Raw genomic sequence first — 21,508 nt, 5'->3', positions numbered from 1 at the left:
GAATTGGTCTTAACACACCATGCAGCAGTTTTCTGTTTCCGCTTCACTTTTCTGAACCCTTTAGCAAAGTGGATTGAAGAAGATGCTGGGCTCAATTCCTGTCTTTGCACATTTGACAAGAGGTAATCATGAAACATTCATCATGTTCAGCTGCATTCCTCATTGGGAGGGAATGGGGCCTCTGCATATTTCATTTCTTCCCCATTAAATTTTAAGAAAGAGTGATCCCTTGCTCACAATTCTTTAATTAGTTCTTTTTATCCACCTCCATTTGGCTTGCTTCGATTCATCTAGAAGAAGGCAACCTTCCAGATTGCTGCATGTCAAGAATATGCGAGGAAGAATGCATTTTGGCACTCTTCTCAACGTAGGCTTGGTCAGTGGCACTTACTTCTGAGTAAACATGCAACAGATCAGGATGCACATGATGCAAACTCAAGTGTGTAGCTGCAGCAGCAAGAACTTGTGGGGCAGAAATTAGTTTCATTGTTTGGGGCCATTAGGTAGCAACAGGTGCCACTTTTATTTAACTAGTCTCATTCCTGTTCTCTTATCATCAGCTTGATCTATAAAAATTAGAAGATGATAATGTTTATCTCTACAGGCTGTGAAATGCTCAGCCAATTAACATGCTGTTAAAGGCACAGACATATACCAGACTGTGTTTTTCTGATCAGCTCTAGGGCTAGAAATGAATGGTTTGAAAACATTTGCAGGGAGAAGGTTGTGCTGTGATTAGGAGGGATGGAATACTGTTGCACACCACCTTAATCCAGATTCCAGGGGTTCCTTGCAAGTACCCAGGGTTCGGTTTCCTCAGAATGAGGTACAGCAGAGACTGTGGTATCTCTATGATACATGGTTTATTTATGCATATATACAACCTGCAGATTGATGTATTACACACATTAACAGCAGGAGGCACTCTGATGGTGAATAATTCCCAGTCATTACATTCCCATCTTAACAGTCCCACCATCTTTCTCAGTGCAAGTATAGCAGTCACTTCAGAACTTGTCCTTCTTTCCCAGGTTGGACAAAACTCAAACAACAGCCCTGCGCTTATTGTATTCCACTCAAAATTAAAACTGTTTATACACGTACCTTTAAAGAATATTGAAATTACATTCTTTGCCTTGGAGAATTCTGGGCACTGTAGTTTACCTCTCACAGAGTTACAATTCCCAGCAACCCTTAACAAATTACAGTGCCCAGAATTCTTTGAGGGAAGGCATGAGCTTTGAATGTGCTTTAAAGGTGTAGTGTGTATGCAGCCTGTGTAAACAAAAGGCCTCCCCTGTGTAGCTCTGTGGTACATTTATAACAGCTTTCCCCTTTGTTTTTATACACTCTGAACCTCACAGCTTCGTCAGTTAAAACACTTGGCATTCACTGTTCACATGATTCTATTTCTATCTTCAAGTAGAAACAAAGGAACCAGCGGGAAGCAGTTGGAGAGCCAGTTTTGTTGTTTATGTTCCATCCTTTCAAGGACGTTTAAACAAGGACAGAAATCGAGAGACACCCCTACTTCCCCTCCCCTCTCCTCTGTATATTGGTATGTTTGTTTTTCTGGTACACATGGGACTCGTTTTCTTGTGATATTGCAAGGACCACACAGGGAAATAAAGTTTACCCTTGGAAAAAATAAATGAGCCTTTTTAATGGTCCTGATGATATTTTGATCAGTATCTTGCCTATTTACATCCTGCTTGACAGAGAGGCATATGGCAGGCATGAATGAGTGAGTAGGTGGGGGAACATTTTACTAGTGTTTACACCAAATAAGCATCTCCTTCGGGGAGGAGCTGGCTGCACAGGAGGCCTCGGGCCCAATAAATGAGGCACAGGAGCAAAGCTTCAACCAGGTCATTCGAGCAAGGACAAGGGATGCTGCAGATTGGGCTGAGTTATACCAGCCCCACTGGGGCCCCCAGAGCAGATGTCCCTTTGGACAAAGCAAGGGCAAGGAAAACAGCAAACACCATGATGGGTGAGCTAAAGGAAGGCAACCTGGAGACCACACAAGGTAAGACATCTCCAAACAACCTTGCAGATCACTGGGGGGGGGGAGTAGAGTCAGCCTAGACCTCTCTTGCCCTGACCTAGCCACTGTGATCCACACGACGGTCACCTCCAGACTGGATTATTGTAACTCGCTCTACGTGGGGTTGCCCTTGAGACTGACCCAGAAACTCCAGCGGGTGCAGAATGCTGCAGCGAGACTCCTTACGGGGTCCTCGCTGCGAGATCACATTCACCCGGTGCTATACCAGCTGCACTAGCTCCCGGTGGAGTACAGGATCAGGTTTAAGGTGCTGGTTTTAACCTTTAAAGCCCTATACGGCCTAGGACCCTCGTACCTACGGGACCGCCTCTCCTGGTATGTCCCACAGAGAAACTTACGGTCTTCAAATAAAAACATCCTGAAGGTCCCAGGCCACAGAGAGGTTAGGCTGGCCTCAACTAGAGCCAGGGCTTTTTCGGCTGTGGCTCCAATCTAGTGGAACACTCTGTCACAAGAGACCTTGCGGGACTTGACATCTTTCCGCAGGGCCTGCAAGACAGAGCTGTTCCACCAGGGCTTTGGCCAGGGCACAGCCTGACTCCCTTCTTTGGCAATCTTCGTGGAGCTCTGGCCCAATGGTTGCCATTGGTTTGATTTGAATTAATTTTATAATAAATGATTTTAGAGTGTTGTGTTGTGTTGAACTGTTGTACTGTTTTATTGTTGTTAGCCGCCCTGAGCCCGGCTTCGGCTGGGGAGAGCGGGATATTTATTTATTTATTTATTTATTTATTTATTTAACTAACTAACTAAATTGTATTTATATACCAGAAGGTGGCTTGAGCAGCCCAGGCTAACAAGCTGTTAACCTGGATAGAAGTGTTATTTGCTCTTAACGAGTAGTTAGTTGTAATAGTGCATTAGATCCAGGTGCTGCAGGGTTTTGCATTTGGCTGGGGTAGACCCGATGTCTGTTTTCTTCCGAGGGCTAGTACACAAACTGTGTGGCCACAGGTTTTCCACACCTGAACTACATACAGCAACTACATCCAGCTTTAAAGCTCCAGGCCCTCAATTTAGCATGCTCCCTGAGATGCTAGATAGAGGGAAGCATGCATTTACAGGCTGTTTCTGTTTCATTTCATTCTTTTATTATGCATGTTTTATTTGCACAATAGGTTTACAGTGTACTGTACTAAAGAAAGCAAGACTTTCATCAATTCAACTTGTGTATGCATTATCAGTTTAAAATGCTAGTTGTTCTTTTTCTTAATTCTGATTGAAGCTGGTTTGGAGGAAATAAATCAAATAGCAGCATTTCCCAATAAATGACAGTGTGTACACAGCTTCAGTCTAACCAGGCCCTTATTTCTGGATAGAGGCAAGGCATGTAGATATGGCACAAGCAGGATGCTTTCTGTTGTATAAGCTAGCTTTACTAACATAGTTTAAAAAGCAAATCCTAACTACAGAACAGCACAAGCTGCAGAACATAATGTTATCTGAGATATATTTATTTATCCATGTGCTGTTAAAAGACAACAACACCTCCTAAAAACACTTAACCACAAGTTTCAGTTACTGATGAAGCCACAATTTTTCAGCAATTGCAAAACATTCCAACTACTCTTAGGTCATCGTTAACTAACTCTTTTTAGCAATTGCACAGTATTTCCCCCAGGGGGACTCAACTTCAACAGCAGAGCTAAAGAACTTGCCCACAGCACACATTTACCGTAATTTCAGAGGTTTTCATCTAATGCAGGAGTTTTAGGCACACCTCGGGTCTGTAGACAACTATAATGACCTTCCCTGGCACAGTTTAGCCTCTCCAGTAGTTTCTTTTATCTCTTGATCCATTTTCTCCAACATGTTTTGTTTACCTTGCCTTTTGTATATGATTTCCTTTGCCATGTAACTTCTTTGTTCCCAGGACTTTCCATATGGCTTATCCCAGTGATACGTAAGGACCACCCCCACTCTCCCACCACAGATGCAAGCCTTTTTTCTTCATTTCTTTCTTGCTCTCAGTTCTTTGGTTTCTATATTCTGACCTGCTCCCCGCTTTCCAAGTGATAAGAACAGGGCCAGCCCCGTTATAATGCAAAGTAGATCTAGCCAATTAGGGAAAGAGAATGTGACATACTCCTTGGTTCATTTTAAGGTGTGTCTGTGTGTGTGTCTTCCCTGGTGAAAATGTCCTTGCCGCCCCATAGAATGAAGCTCAGAAATCCAGGATGATAGCGTAACTGCATTTATGAATTTTCTAACTCCAGCTTGTCTGTATGAATTTTCTAACTCCAGCTTGTTTGTATGAATTTTCTAACTCCAGCTTGTTTGTATGAATTCTCTAACTCCAGCTTGTTTGTATGAATTCTCTAACTCCAGCTTGTTTGTATGAATTCTCTAACTCCAGCTTGTTTGTATGAATTCTCTAACTCCAGCTTGTTTGTATGAATTCTCTAACTCCAGCTTGTTTGTATGAATTCTCTAACTCCAGCTTGTTTGTATGAATTTTCTAACTCCAGCTTGTTTGTATGAATTCTCTAACTCCAGCTTGTTTGTATGAATTTTCTAACTCCAGCTTGTTTGTATGAATTTTCTAACTCCAGCTTGTGTATACCACCCATAAGCGCTGACTTATGTGGCACACTGGGTGCTCAGGTACCCACAAATTTTTAATGAAGGCCCCCCCCAAGGTTCCACTCCACGGAGTGAGCATACCACAGGGCCTGTGCATGTGACGTTGGCACACCCCCCCCGTTACATGCGTGAGTGATGTCAGCATGCTGCGGGTCATGCTGATGTCTTGTGCTCATGCTGCAGGGCGTGCCGACACTACACAGGCACACTGCGATGGTGCCAGCATGCCCCAGGCACCCACTGTTTTGGGGCCAAGGTGGCGCACCTGATACCACCCTTCATCCGAAGATCTCAGGGCAGTTCGCAGCATAAAATGCGCATTTAAGACGTGATTCCCCCCTTCCCCAAAACTTATAAGAACGAAAGAGAAAACCTTCCCGATGCAGAGAAATCCATCATTATTATACCCATACAGTGGTACCTCGGGTTACAGATGCTTCAGGTTACAGACACTTCAGGTTAGACTCCACTAACCCAAAAATAGTACCTCGGGTTAAGAACTTTACCTCAGGATGAGAACAGAAATTGTGTGGCAGTGGCGCGGGAGTGGGAGGCCCCATTAGCTAAAGTGGTACCTCAGGTTAAGAACAGTTTCCGGTTAAGAACGGACCTCCAGAACGAATTAAGTTCTTAACCTGAGGTACCACTGTATTGCTGGGTATGGGGAGGTTGAGAGGATATGGTTTATATCAGTCCTGCACCCGGTGTTGCTTTACCCACTTTACTGGAAGGACGGCAAAGTTAAGAGTGTTGTATGACAACCCCGCTGTTGTTATTCTGGTTTGTTGCTGCTGCTGTTAAAGGGAAATGCAGGATGGACTGTGAAATTGGTTGTAGCAGCTGAGAAATTAATTAAAGGCACAGGGGTGAAGGGAGCTAGGGGAAAAAAGTTTCAGTTGTGGGTGGAAGGACGTTATCTAGATGCCAGACATAGACAGAAGGTCTAGCCATTTAGAGAGAGAAATGGGCGTCGACATGGTGCATAAGTTTCTTGGAGGCCAGGCCTTTCCATCTTGGATGACTATTTGTCACCAGATCTATCAGAAATGGTAGACATGTTCTTTGATGTCAGTTCTGTATGCATGTATACACCCCCCTGCATCTAAAATATTCCTGCAGACACCAGTGAACTGGAGTGTGTCACTTTCCCAGACCCTGAAGGATATTACATCCCCAGGCTAGAAATAAAAAGCCAGGGATCAAATACATTAACATTATTTTGTTAAGTGCCTGAGACCCATCATTTGGAGAAACCATAGCTACAGACTCTGTAACTGCAATCAGGGCCTCCAAACTAACATCACCCTCTTCAGCTCTGAGGAGAGCAACAACTTCCAGATGGTTTTTTGCATTTGATTGTCACTTGCTACTCTCCCCTCCCCACCTTCTTTCCCCAAGCAATGAGCCATTGCAGCTGACACCCGTGTTTCTGTTCTGGCATTTCTATTTCTGTAGCATCTCTGCAGTACAAATTAATAATATAACAATGCTATAAATTGTTAGGCGACAGGTGTTAACTGAATGCTAAGCATTAGCACAGTTTAACTTGCAGCCATTATGAAGGATTCTGGGAAAATAGTTCTGGACCTTATCAACTCCAAACCTACAACAGCAAGTGTGCACTGAACTGTTATCTCTCCCACCTGCAGGACCATGCAAAATCACAGTGATATCACTCCCAGTATATTTCAGCTTTAACTATTCAGCCTCTAAGGTGCTTTTGGAATTACTCTTCCCAATGTATCTTCTAAACCTAATGCAGGGATGAATAGCATTAGGACCTGGGCAGCCATTCTTGGAGGCATGCTATTCGGAACAGATTTTAGTAAAAACTTGCAAGTTCTTACTCTATCATGTCATCAGAGATGTCAACAGGATTTCCTGTAAACAGTATACTGTATAGGGATTAGGGTCCCTGCATCCCAACCCCCAATCTATTGACAAGAACTGCTGCTTAGGCAGATAGATTAATGTAACCTAGCCTAATTTAGAGGGCTGTTGCAAATGTAAAATGGGGAGGGGAGGAAAACATACACAATCTTGTGCTCTTGGGTAGAAAAGCAAAATGCAAATATATGCTACACAGCACATAGTTATCTGAAGAAGTGTGCATGCACACAAAAGCTTATACAGTGGTACCTCGGGTTACAGGTGCTTCAGGTTACAAACTCTGCTAACCCAGAAATAGTACCTCTTGTTAATAACTTTGCTTCAGGATGAGAACAGGAATCGCATGGCGGTGGCACGGTGACAGCGGGAGGCCCCATTAGCTAAAGTGGTACCTCAGGTTAAGAACAGTTTCAGGTTAAGTACGGACCTCCGGAACGAATTAAGCACTTAACCTGAGGTACCACTGTATTTGGATTTGTAAATGAAGAACTGTTCTCTTTGCTAAAAAAAAAGACCAAGAAGATGCTGTGGCATCTTAAGGCCTTGCCAATTCGTAGTAGCAGGGCCTGTCCACTTCTTCATATACCATCAGATTTGATCAGTGTAAAAAAATACATCTATCCGCTAGCTAACTGATGTGTCTGGTGGATACTGAACAGGTGAGACGGAAATTGGCTATAGAACATAGAAAAACAGTTTCAGGTTAAGAACAGACCTCCAGAACGAATTAAGTTCTTAACCTGAGGTACCACTGTACCCAGAACAAACTTAGTTGGTCTCTAAGGTGCTACTGAACATTTTACATTTTTATTTATTTATTTTGACTGCATGAGACCAACACGGCTACGTACCTGAATCGAGAAGCACATAGTTAAATTATGGAAGAAATGCTCATGGAAAGCAGTGTTGGGATGTAGATGGTCATCAACTTGGAAATAAAAAGAGGATTAGATAAATTGATGGAACATAAAGCTACTAGCCACAATGACTAGGGTATGCTTTCATTGTATGCTTCTGAATACTAGTTACTTGAAACCATAGGAGGGGAGAGTGCTGCTGCATTTAGGTCTTGTGTTTAGCTTCCCACAGGCATCTGGGTGGCCACTGTAAAAACAGGATGCTGGACTAGAAGGGCCACTGGCCTGAACTGGCAGGGCTCTTATGTTCTTACATCATTGCAGTCACACACATCACATAAATACTGCAACACTATAAAAGCAGCCTCCTTGCTCTAACTGCAGTGTTTCACAATCCAGATATTTACAGCAAGATACCCAGGCAAACAAAAAGTTTGGCAACCCTGATAGCTAACAGACACAGAAAGCTGTATACATTATTTAACCATACATTGCATGGGGCATCCCAACCTAAATTTTATTTTATTACTTATGTTTTAGCAGATCAGGAAGCAGGATCAATTAAGTATTAAACACACTGTGATTAATGTGACCTATATTCACCATGATTTCTAACGTTTCACCGGTTTTACGTTCTGTCTTCTATTTTAGAAAGCCCTAAACTCCATCATGGGGAGAATCAGCAAAGTAACCCATCTGTTTATTTTATGGCTGTCATCTGCAGCTGCAGGCATGACATCTCTTTTCTCCTGAGGAGGCCTTCCCAGGAAGTGGGTATTAATTGCCTGCCTGCCTGCCTGTCCCCACCTCTCTCTCATTTAAATGATAATCTACCTTGTTACTTGAAGAAGATGCAGTTGCCTGGCTCAGATTGCATGATATTATTCACGCCTTGATTGGCTTTTCACAAGCCTGCCTCTGGAACACTGAACGGGCCATATCATCAAGCAGGTGGTTACCCTTTTGCCCATGCCAACAATTTCACATTAGGAGATTCTGATTTCAGATCTAAATGGAGTTGAAGCTTTCTGAAGGAAGCCTATGGAATACTTCCTAGCTTCCCGAACTCCCTACTCCCTCAGAGAATATGTGCTTGGGTGATTTTAGGCTCCAAATACAGTCTGGGAAAATGCACTTTGAAAATCCTGTTGCTATGCAAATACCGTATTTTTCTCTCTATAAGACGCACCAGACCACAAGATGCACCTAGTTTTTGGAGGAGGAAAACAAGAAAAAAAATATTCTGAATCTCAGAAGCCAGAACAGCAAGAGGGATCACTGCACAGTGAAAGCAGCAATCCCTCTTGCTGTTCTGGCTTCTGGGATAGCTGCGCAGCCAACATTCGCTCCATAAGACGCACACACATTTCCCCTTACTTTTTACGAGGGAAAAAGTGAGTCTTATAGAGCAAAAAATACGGTAGTTCCTTTTGCCTTTTCGTACCACTTTAAGATAAAGCGTGGTTTATAAATCAGTTTTAGAATACCATTTATTCATTCTAACAATGCCTAATGATTTTGATTTCCTAACCAACAAACCTATGTTTATATGTAACATAATGTGTATATGGATCTACATTCTCTGTGCCGGGGATTAGAAACCCCTTTTCAGCCCAAGGGCCACATTACTTTCTGGGGGCCACATGCTATTTCTGAGCAAGGCCAGAGGCAAACATGGGTGGGGCAATGAATTGAAGTTTTACCCTTGGACAGTAGGCTAGTTTCTACACACGCTCTCACACCCTTTATCTCCACCCAAGGAAGTAAGAGTTAAAAGACACATTCCAGCCTGGCAAAAACACTCAAGGAGGGTGAGAAGCAAGGCTAATGGTGGGAATGGCTTTGAGAGAGTCCCAAGGACCAGACAGAGAGACTAGAAGGGCCACATTCAACCCGCCAGGCCATCACCCTTGCTCTATGCTTACTCACATTTAAATGTTTTGTTGTTCTACCTTTTTAAGTAATGATGAGCAGATAGTTTTTATTTACATGAGAGATGGAAGCATCCCCAAATACCTAGAAGACTAAATAAAAGCCTGTGAGGTGACAAGTGATAACTATGACTGGTGCTTGTGTTTAAATTTTAAGTGGGAATTGTCTGTGGTTGCAGTTCCCAAGAGACTGGATAAAATCCCAGTGCTTTTCACCCACAGTTGTCAGGAACAGTTTAAGCAATCTGCCCGATGGTGAGGTGTGAATCGTACTGAACCATGGTGCTTTTGCTTCACAGAGACCACCGATCTATCTAAGGCCTCCTTGCAAATCCCTTCGGTGGTTGCGATGGACATGGACGCAGCCTCCTGCTTATGCTGCAGCGAATTTGTGGACCAGAACAAGATGCCCAAGCTGAACGAGCAGCAGGACAGACAGGAGCCCCTGTTTGGCAAGTCTATGAAGGAGCTCAAAAAGCTGGGGAGGGAAGGGCGCTGGGCAGGAAGTCACGCTCTGAGGGCGCAGGCTTATCAGCATGTAATCCAGCACATACCGTGCAGGCTCATGACCCCTGACGCTGAAGTCTACAGAGATGTTGCCAGCAAGCTGTTTGAAGCCCCGAACGAGAGCTTCGACCCATTACCTGAATTCCTGGAAGGAAGCATCATGCCCGAATACTGCCTCTCTGAAGAAGGGGTAATTGCAGTGAAAAGGATACTCATCTGCATTTCCAGCTTGTACCCCGACATCACCTACTGCCCGCTGCTTCCCGCTGTGACTGCCCTGATGCTCCATTACAGCCAAGGCGAGGCCCAGTGCTTTGAGGACACTTGCCGGCTCCTCTACTGCAACGCTCCCCACACCTCCTACATTGACCACTCCTTCCTCACCCACGAGGCTTCGTGCATGACCTTTGGGGACCTGGCCAACAAACACTGCCCAGCTGCCCACCGCCTGATAGCGAGCTCATCGGACAACATCTTTGAGGTGTATTCCGACTGGCTGGTCTGGCTTTTCGATGGCCTCCCGTTCGATTATGTCATCCGCATTTTTGACGTGTACCTTCTGGAGGGGCAGAAAGTCCTCTACCGGATCGCGCTGGCCCTGCTCAAGCAGTTCCAGCTGTCCGTGGCTTCGCAAGGCTTGGAGGTGGTGGATATCAAAGGGAGCTTGTGGGGTTTCATGCGGGACATTCGTGAGCACATGACCACTGACAAGCTTCTGGAAAAGGCGTTCAGCATCCGGCTTTTCTCCCGCAAAGAAATCTGGCTCCTTCAAATGGCTAACAGGAAGGCATTAGTGGAGAAAGGAGTGACCGCAGTGCAGCACAGGTACAAAAGGCCATGAGGCACCATCCAGTTAGATCAGTCAGTAGAACATGAGACTCAAGGTTGTGGGTTCAAAAGATTCCTGCATTGCCGGGGGTCCCTTCCAACTCTACAGTTCTATGATTCTATGAAGGATCTCCTTTACATCCTACTTTAGATATTGCACATTCTCTTTTGAGAAGCACTCCACCAAACATTACGGCTAAGTCAGTTACAGAGCACTCTATAGTACAGCTACAGATGACCAGAGACATTCAGTCACCATAAGATAATCTCATACAGGTTTTTTTTCCTGCTACCACTATGGTCCCCACTTTAAACAGTCATGACCTGCGACTAAAGAATTCTGGGAGCTGTAGTTTGTTAAAGGTGCTGAAATTTGATAGCAACCCCCTATTTCCTTCCTAGAATTACAATTTGCAGAGTTCCCTGGGGATTGATTGTTAAACCACTCTGGAAATAGTAGCTCTGGGAGAGGAACAGGACTCTCCCAACAACTCTCAGCACCTTTAACTAATTACAGCTCCCATAATCCTTTGGGGGTCGAAATCATGACTGATAGTGCTTCAAATGTATGGTGTGATTGTGGTCTCAGTATAGAAGCACAAAAAGGACCAGGATTGTCCCAAGTGACAAAGGGATTTAGGAAGCACAAAGGCACATGGCATTGGTAAAGTGATATTTCTGGGTCAGCTGCTTTAGAATTAATCTATACCACATTGCCAATTGTTGTATTCGTTCTCGAAAAAGTAATTGCCTTGACTAATTTTGGATCTCATTCTTTGGAACTGACACAACAGTCTGTTATGTCTACTACCATTGGACATAACATATGAAGAGCTGACTGTGTGTTTGGTTAGTAGTATCTTTGGAAGAAAAATCTTTGTCCTCAGGATCGGGATCTATGGAGCTATTTATAGTACAGGATTAATTATTTTTCCCTTCTCTCCTCTGCTGTACAGGCAACCATTTCACCTCACTGTGAATGCCCACAATTTCTCTTCCACCATTGTTACTGCTCAGGAAATGCGTGTTGTCTGGTCCTGGATCCCTGAACGATTTTCTTTGTTCTCACCTGTCCGCATATTCTCAACTTCAGAAAATGGATACAGCTTGCAGAGGTAAGTTGGCATCCGCACAGTGAGTTTCAAACCATCAGAATTCTAAACAGGATAAAGAAAATGAACAGAAAGGTTAAAACATTTGGGGCTTTTTAGTTTAGTTATAAGGCAAGTAATGGGAGACATGATAAGGTTTTATAAAATTATGCATGGTGAGAAGAAAAGCTTTTTTTCATCTCTCCTAATACTAGAACCTGGGGCCATCCGGTGAAGCTGAATGTGGGAAGTTTCAAGAAGCATAAAAGGAAATACTTCTTCACATAGTACATAGCTAAACCAGTGGAGAGAGATTTTTCTCTCTCTTCCACAGAAGACTTGGGACTATCCAGTGAAGACTCAGGGTAGTCCTTTGCACAGTGCATAGCTAACCTATGGAATGACCACTAATTTGGATGGCTTTAGAAGGAAATGAGAAAAAAATCATGGATATGGGTATCAATGGTTACGAGCCACAACAAGGCTTGTTCATTCAGGGAGGCTTGGGGAATAATTCAGGGTTGTGGAGGAAATGAGGTACCGGTAATATCCTGTGAAGTGTGTTACTTTGCCTTGGAATGGTGCGTTGTGTTTGGGTTTATTATGTATTTTGTGTTCTCACTTTGTATTTTTATGTTGTGAACCACCCTGTGACCTTCAGATGAACAGAGCAGTGCCGGTTTTATGTATAAGCTAAACAAGCTATAGTTTAGGGCCCCACTCTCTTGGGGGCCCCCAAAAAATGTAAAGGAAAAAACACCTGGATGTACATTTCCAAAATATAAGATAAAAAACAAATAAAATAAAGCGTACATACAGCAACAGTGTTTTGAGTTGTGTAGGCTCCTATGATGTGTAAATAATGGGCCCCGCCTGCTAGCCTGCTCCCTAAAATATTCAACACAAAAAACAGTGACAATTTGTTGTTGACAGCTGGACATACAAAGGGTCCCATTACCTTCAGTAGCTTAAAAGGTAAAGGGACCCCTGACTGTTAGGTCCCGTCGTGGACGACTCTGGGGTTGCGGCTCGGCACTCATCTTGCTTTACTGGCTGAGGGAGCCGTTGTACAGCTTCCATGTCATGTGGCCAGCATGACTAAGCCACTTCTGGCGAACCAGAGCAGCACACGGAAACGCTGTATACCTTCCCGCCGGAGCAGTACCTATTTATCTACTTGCACTCTGATGTGCTTTCAAACCGCTAGGTTGTTAGGAGCTGGGACTGAGCAATGGGATCTCATCCCGTCGAGGGGATTCAAACCACCGACCTTCTGATCGGCAAGCCCTTGACTCTGTGGTTCAACCCACAGCACCACCTGCGTCCCTTCAGTAGCTTAGGGCCTCATCAAACCTAAATCTGGCCCTGGAAAGGAGGCACACAAATTTAATAAATAACAAGAAGTTATCTGTTGGAGGCAGTATGCCTCTGAATGCCAATTTCTGGGAATCACAAGTGTGGAGACTACTGTTGCACTCAGATTTTGCTTGCGAGCTTCCCAGAAGCAACTAGTTGGCTACTGTGAGAACATGATGGTGGACTGTTGCTTATTATTCAGGGCATTTATCTAGGCTTAAGAATTAATGTGAGAATGTGCCCCAATGAATTATTATTATTTTTGCACAGGAATTGACATAGGGATAATGTTTGTTTAAAACATTTCTTCAGCTAAAAGGGCTCCCAAGGTAGCTGACATGAGATCGATAATAGTGTGTGCCCTCAGACTAGCATGACACAACGTGATAAAAAGGGAATAAGAAAACTCCAGGAATGGTTTTTAAAGATTGTATAAGGATCAGTTGGGGTGGAAACAGTTGAGGAAGAGAAGAAGCAAAATGGAGCTGATCTCTCTGGAGTGGCCCTGCTTCCCTTCCCTTCCTCTGCTCCAGGCTGATGGAAAGGAAGTGTTCCTATGCTTCTGACCCATAACATTTATGTTGCTTGGAGAGAAGTCTTCTGGAATCAGGACTGACTAAAAGCAAAAGGCAAAAAAAACCTGTACAATATCATGTTAAGATTTCAATGCAACACACAAATAAGCGAAGGGAAGCACTGCTTAATTTTGCTCCATGGATCATTTGGAGGCTGCTGCCAGTGTTGTCCTCCCCCCCCCCCCGCTGTTTTGAAAATGTGCATGCAGAAGCGGCTATAGGGATGCAGCCTGCTAATGTCAGAAGGGTCAACCATGAATTTGTGATGACTACCTTGGAAAGTTCCCAGGACTCGCTTTGCAGGCCTTGCATCTCATACTAGCACCTGGCCATTCTGTCATTACAAAGAGATGGGCCTCGAGCTATTTTCTATTGACATTTCCAAAATAAAAGAACGTAAATATTGAAGTCTGGCCAGGTACACTGGGACATATGTAACAACAGCAAATCTTGTTAGAAAACAGCCCTGATGGTCTGCTTGGTAGAAGTGTGAAAGCTCCCCCTGCCGTCTCAGAAGATATATAGTAGGATCTGATCAGTGTCACAGTCCTGGGGCAAATAATAGTTAAGACACACCCACCTCCAAAGAAATAACCTTTCGCAATCACAATTAAGCCGCCTGATTTCAGACCTAGGAATCGTATGTCAAGATCCTGCATGCACCCCTGAGATTATGTTGTGCTTAAAATTTTATCTGAGCAATTACCTGCACCACTGAGCAAAAATTCTGGCTTCAAACTCCACATAGCATGCCAGCTTTGCCTGTTATTACACATCCCTAAACAATACTGAAAATGAACGAAGGAGTGTTTTTGCCACCTCTCCTTTATGAGTTTGCAAAGGCTGCCTGTTTAACACAGCAATGGTAAGCACGAGGAGATTGATGACTGTCACTACGTACTGCTATTCCTCCAGGTATTTAAACTAGTAGCGTCCAAACCTATCGAAAGTGATGCACAGACAGATTTCTCAGTGATGCATGAAAACACCAAAGGGATGAAGTTACATCCAACTTCTGCAGAGACCTGTATCAGTGTTGCAACTCCATCTCCTCCCTGCATTACTTCTTCTTTCACCAGCAGTGGACTTAGTCCAAAAAATCCTCCCCCAAACCCAGGCAGGAGGATGCAAAGCATCATGGGGTCCAGCCAAAGAAGAAACAGAAGAGCATAGAGTGCAACAGGCAGTTTGGGTGGCTTACACAAGCCTTTGGCCTGATCCAGCAGGACTCTTGTTCTTAATGTGGAAAGCATGCAGTGGATCTGGATGATTATGCAGGAAGCCTGTTTTGCTTGCACCTTGATGCTTTCATTGCCCCAGGCTTCCTAGTAATGCAATAAAGTAGAATGTACTGTGCTGACAGGTCACAGTCCATTCGACTTCCACCTCAGTGCTATAATGGGATTGCTTTCCCTGACATTAGTTCATCCTTCTTCCATCTTTGTTTCTTGCAGGTTTTATTCCTGCTGTGAAGGCTATGAACCAACGGTACTGCTGTTAAAAACCACACTGGGGGAAGTAAGTCTCTTCTGAGCATCCGAGAGACCTGTGGGTCGGGCCTTTCTTCTATGGGTCTAGGCTGAAAACGCAAATAACAGAAATGTCAGAAACCATCAGCAGGGTACTCTGTAAACTCTGCCTGGACTAGAAACAAGTCCCGAAATTCTCTGCTGAAGGATCCTCGCTGAATAGTGAACACAAGCATTTGTTCGTTCATATCTGTAACTCACTCTGATGCTTGCCAAATCGGGAAGAGTGGCGATCGTGGAGGCAAATTGAGACCTGGGTCAGAATGGTTAGGAAGGCTATAAAGAGCATCTGTTTCGAGACACAGGACAGTACAGGTTACCTTACCCCCAGGTGAAAGGGATGCTTCCAAACAGTACTGTTCTTTCAGAATTGATAGAAGGCACTATTACTTTTCTTGGGTCACTCCTAAAGACAGCAATACTGGGCAAGCAAAGCTATTTTGTCATAACAAATGAATGAGTGTATTTATTCGTAACTGTGCTACTTTGGATGTCAGTTACATGCCAGTTGCATATCTGTTTCACTCCTAAGAAAGGAAAAAGAACCACCAAGTTCTGTTCCACCAAGTTTTCATACTCAATAGGGAGCTGCAGCCAAGGACAACACATTGCTTTCCACTCATAATCTTAGGTGTACACTTCAAAATGTAACACGTGAAATGGTCCAGGCTTTCCTTTAACTAAAGTGACATTGACACATTATGGGTGGTGCTTATCTTCATGGCTGGGTACCTGAAGGAACACTTGCTTCCACCTCAACCTGCTCAGGCCCCCCTCTCTGTCTATGTCAGCCTTTCTCAACCTGTGGGTCCCCAGATGTTGTTGAACTACAACTCCTATCACCCCTAGCTAGCAAGGCCAGAGCTCAGGGGTGATGGGAGTTGTAGTCCAACAACATCTGGGGACCCACAGGTTGAGAACCACTGGTCTAGGTGATCAGAGGTGAGTGAGGAGAGGCCTTTTCTGTTGTGGGGCTTTGCCTCGACAATCTTCTTTCCAAGAAGGCTCAGCCTTCAGGTCTTTAACAAAAGTCCTGTCTTTTATGGTGCTCTTTAAAGTTTTTAACTTTTTAATGTTCTGGTTTCATGCTGTTTTGCTTAAAACTTTTTAAAAGAAGGCTTGAATTATAGCGTGTAATCCATGTTTCTTTGATTTGTTAGACACCCCAGATCTGCATGTCATTGAAGGGAAGACACATTTTAAAATTTAGTTTAATTAACAGCGAGAGATCACAAATTACAAACCTTAAGCTCTCTGTCAATCCAAAGTCCCTATCCTAATATTTGCTCCAGTTTTATCTGCTTATTATGCTGTCATAAAATGGCTGAAAGACTGTGATAGTATCTCATTTTGTGACACTACTCTATTTGGTACATAGCCATATCCAATAATGGCTGTGCTGCTCCAATTAAAGCGTTCGAAGGGAGTGACCCTATCAATCTTCTGTGATAAAAGATATATATTTGGCTCCTCAGCTCTTTCTGTGATCCTCTAGGAATGACAAATGACAGAATTTATTGCTTCTTGCCTCTTCCTTCCATACAGGTGTGTGGAGCATTTCTGTCCTCTGACTGGAGCGAAAGGAAAAAAAGTGGGGGGACATCAAGTTTCTTTGGCACAGGAGAATGCTTTGTTTTCACAGTGAGTCTAAAATTTATTCCCACAATGGAGATTGGGTTGATTTTACAATTTTTAAAGTCCTTTTATTCATTGGCCTTCAACTGGTAGGTCACAGCCTGACCAATACTGGATCACAGTGCGAACTAAAGTGGGTCCCACCAGCAGCACCAACACCATATAAATAAGCAGTAAAAATTAAATGTGAGCCTCAAAATGCATTTTCAGGCTAAAGTTGAAGCCCACTCTGCCTATCCCAAAATGTAGCTGTGAGTCTCAACACCCCTACTAGGTAAGGCGGCCAACCAGCTGTAGAAGAGGGCAGGGCTCTACCTGTTGCAATTTCCTATTCTGTGCCACCTTGTTCTGAAAGCGCAGCATGACATGTGAGCACAGTGGGCTTCCTGCATGTAGTCAGGGATGACTGGGACTGCAGTCCAAAATCAGCTGGAGACCCAAGTTTGGAAAACCCTAGTCTAGATTATCTTGAAGGTTCCCTCCAAGCCTTAAATTCTATGTGCACTATGTTCATATTGAGGTTACCAGGAGCTCAGTTGGAACCAGTTCCCTCAAGGAGTCATGCCCTGGGGCATAGCTTTCCAATCTCTGTGTCGTGACACTTTAGTGTGTTGCCTCCAGTGTGTAGGTGTGCTGCATGAAAACTCCCTGTGTGCCTCCCAGGGCTGGAAGGTTTGACCTCCAGTTTGCTAGTAAAACTAAACGACTGTGTTGCGAAATAATGCATGTTGAAAAAGTGTGTCACCAACATGAAAAGTTTGGAAAGCTCTGTCCCAGGGGAAGGGCCACAGCTCAGAGTAGCACATAGTGCCAAGTTCAATCTCTGGCACCTCCAGGGCTAGGAGAGACCCCTCCCTGAAACCCTGGGGAGCTGCTGCCAGTCAGATGGGCTCAGGCCCTATGTGCTCTCCTGTTCCTGTGCTGCCCTAGCAGAGCAACCGCAATGGAAAAATATACTTGATTTATGTCATTTTGCTTTGAAAGGTTCACCCAGAAATGGAGAGATATGAGTGGGTGTTCATCAAGAAGCCAGAACAAGCTAAAGCTCTGCCTCGATCCCCACGCCCGCGCTCTCCATCTCCCTTCTCTTCCGAAGGTCACTCAACAACCAGCTCAAACCACCTCACTGTGCCAGTGTTGGACATGATTAAATACCGCCTCTCTCCATTCCTGGCTATTCGACACTTCAAGCTGCCTTCCAAAACAGCCTCCATGTTCATGTCTGGAACTCAGAAAGAGATCATCATAGGTAGCTATGCTTCTACTATGACACTATAGCTGTCACAGAGACCATAGTGCCACAGACATTTCTGGCACCCAGGACTGGCCCTATCATTAAGAGCGGGGAAGCTGCCTCAAGCAGCAGTTGCTGGCAGGCAAGGGAGGCAGCAGTGGCATGGTGGTGTTGGGGTAGAACTGAATGTGCCATGTGACCTGTCCTGCACAAACACCTAAACATTGACCATGCTGGTTGGGTCTGATGGGTGTTGCAGTTTAGCAACAGATCCCACATCCCTGCTGTTAGGGGTAAAGGATAAACCAAAACATTTCATAGAGGAACTGAGCACAAATATTATCAAATTGACAGCCTACCAGTGATATTACAATGAGGCCTGACTGCTTGCATGCAGCAATATACACCTATGGACTACACTATTTGCATGCAGAATAAGGCATTAATCTAAACTGAGAGAACTTTGTGCTCGTATATAATTTAGGGGTGCTGTGCTATATGTGAGCAACCTAGCAGCACATGCAGCTTGAGAATACTATGCCTACTGATGACAGCCACTAGGAGGCTACATGATCACATTAGCACAGAAAATATTCCCAAGTACTTTGGCGTAAGATAGGCATATGCCTTTCCAGTTTAAAAGCTTATTTTGGAGCTCCTTGCAAACCGTGTTGAAATTTAGGTCAGGTTTAGTCTCTGGAAATGCAAGATTAATCCCTTCGCTGTCTTTCACCAGTTCAATTATTTAGACGAAGCCATTTGAATGGTTGTTACTATGTTTCATCAGGTGGTTTGCTGACAGAGTAACTATAATGAAAAGGAACTAGTTTTGCAAAATACCAGATTTGGGGCCGATATACCGTACACACATTTCTTTTCTGTGCCCCTGCATATGCTGCTGTCCTCCAGTCAGAGTGTTTCAGATTTAACTTCACAGCAATGAAATCTGCTACTGATCATACAACAGAGGACAGCATTTCAGTTTGCTTTTCACAGCTCACAACAAATCTCTGTTCATTTTCCCCCAGGTGGTGGAGGAGGCCAAGCTCTGTTTATTGACGCTGATCTGCATCATGGGAGAACGGAGCACTGCGAAACATTTGACAACCCTCCTCTCTGCCAAGAAAACTTCCAGGTGCAGCTTCTAGAAGTCTGGGGCTTTCAAAACTCCTGATAGTGCCAATGAGATGCAATATTTCAGGCTGGCATTCATCTCCACAGCACTGGGCATGACAACTGGTAGTGAAAGAAATGACACAAGGTGGTATCTGGAGATGTCAGGAGCAGAACATTTTCACACATTTTGGAAACTGTCCACTAATGCGAGACTTTTGGCACTAGGCTTTCTAGTGAACAATACGAACAAAGGGAAATAGTCCCAACCAACTATAAATAAGATGAGGGGAAATGGGATAAAAATGTGAATAAACTGATGTAGTAGCGATAGTACAACGGTACCTCGGGTTACAGACACTTCAGGTTACAGACGCTTCAGGTTACAGACTCCGCTAACCCAGAGATATTGCCTCATGTTAAGAACTTGGCTTCAGGATGAGAACATAAATGGCACGGTGGCAGCGGAAGGCCCCATTAGCTAAAGTGGTGTCTCAGGTTAAGAACAGTCTCAGGTTACAAATGGACCTCCAGAACGAATTAAGTGCTTAACCCGAGGTACCACTGTATATGAAAAGTATTTTAATAAGATGGAATACCAGCTAAAACAGGGGCCGGCAACCTAAGGCCCATGAGCCACAAGCAGCCCACAGGGGTCGTTTAACCAGCCCATGAGCTGCCCCTGAACCGAGCTGCCTGCTTGGCAAGCCCCTGCGCGCTGCACTAAACTCGCTTCTGCGACACCGAAAATCGCGTCCGTGCATGCGGAGATGCTGAAAATTGTGAGTGCATGCGCTATCTGGCCCACAGAGGGATCTCCGCTGGAGTGAACTGGCCCAGGTGTGGTAAACCTTGCCGACTCCTGAACTAAAACCAATGTATGTCTCTGAGGCTTTCTGGTGATAATAAAAAATATATTATTTTACCACAGGGATGAGAAACCTGTGACCCTCCAACCTGTTGTTGGACTCCATCTCCTACAACCATGACCATTGGCCATGTTGTTGGGGCTGATGGGAGTTGGGAGGACACATCTTCCCAACCTCTGCTTTTTGTCATTTGCTCTGAAAACTCTTCTACTTAGATGTCTGAAAGGTTTAATTTTAATGAAGATACAGAAACGGTCACATTCTGCTCCCTTTTATTAGACAAACCGGATGGAAATTTCCAAGGACTCCTTTTATATTGGATTGTTTGGGGCAAAGATAGATGGTAGCTTAATAATAATAATGCCACATACTAGAGCAAAAGAACAGCAGTTTTTTTAAAATGTGTTTATAAATCATTGAAATAATAAATTCTAAGGTAATGTATATCAATCTATTTTTTTGTGTATGATGCATTTTCCTTCAGGTATCTTTATATTTTGAAATATGTACTGTTTTTCAAATTGTGTTATAATAAATAATGCTTTTGAAGCATGTTCCCACATGTGAAATGTTGCTGCCATGTGCTCCATTTAACACATCCTCTTTTTTTTTCCATTTTCACTTCTCCACACTGAGTGGGGAAGGGAGGCTCTTAAGATAATATTTAATCCTTGTATGCAACTCATAACCAAATCCTTTGTTTCCCAGCTATTTTATTTTATTCTTGATTGGGGGTTTTTTGGTCACCCTACAAACTTTACATAATTCCCACCCCAAATGCAACCAACCTGTGTAATATAAACTTTGTTACAGTGACTTATGATTACTGTCTGGAGCTTTCTTTCTTGCCCCATAAGATTATGATACTATTAAGCAGAGGGACGAACTGTCTTTAAAATTACCTGACTCTATGAGAAATAGTATACATTGGCTCAGTGGCGTAGCGTGGGGGGTGCAGGGGGGGCCGGCCGCACCGGGCGCAACATCTGGGGGTTAGGGTTAGGGTGCGCAAATCCACGGGTTAGGGGGCGCAAATCCACAGGTTAGGGGGCGCAAATTACTTGCCTTGCCCCGGGTGCTGACAACCCACGCTACGCCACTGCATTGGCTTAACTGTTGTGCAGGGTGGCTGATTTTGCCAGCAGAGGGGGAGAGAGAGAGAGAGAGAGAGAGAGAGCGAGAGCAACCAACATTGTTCCCTTGGCCCTTAATTCTTGCCTCTCTTTTTAAAATGTAATTCTGGAGAATAAAAGGCCACATTTGTAAAGCTCCTGTTACATTCAGCAGCACTTGTTATGCACACCTGTGTCGTTCTGCATCTGTACGACAGACTCAGACAGACAAGCAGGTAGCCTCTCCCTATGGCCAAAACAAGAGTTCAGAATGCCCTTGAGCCACCACAGACCTTCTCAAGAAAAAGGCAGGAGACATCTGGTGACTGG

General features: G+C 44.1%; 1 protein-coding gene across 1 annotated transcript; it reads left to right on the top strand.

Annotated features, from left to right (window-relative positions):
• Positions 1-1,839: 1,839 nt before the first annotated feature.
• LOC309527214 (TBC1 domain family member 24-like) lies at positions 1,840-19,565 on the top strand (the record flags this gene model as incomplete). The annotated part of the gene is made up of 7 exons (XM_082213838.1): positions 1,840-2,029; positions 9,629-10,661; positions 11,621-11,779; positions 15,141-15,204; positions 16,761-16,856; positions 17,835-18,099; positions 19,113-19,565. 7 exons carry the CDS (start codon positions 1,840-1,842, stop codon positions 19,256-19,258), a joined length of 1,953 nt encoding a protein of 650 aa, XP_082069964.1. The 3' UTR covers positions 19,259-19,565.
• Between the last annotated feature and the right edge of the window lie 1,943 nt (positions 19,566-21,508).

The sequence above is a fragment of the Podarcis vaucheri genome (genome assembly GCF_965113315.1).
Source record: "Podarcis vaucheri genome assembly, chromosome: 2".
Taxonomy (NCBI): Eukaryota; Metazoa; Chordata; class Lepidosauria; order Squamata; family Lacertidae; genus Podarcis; species Podarcis vaucheri.
This window is presented reverse-complemented; position numbering and strand designations above follow the sequence as displayed.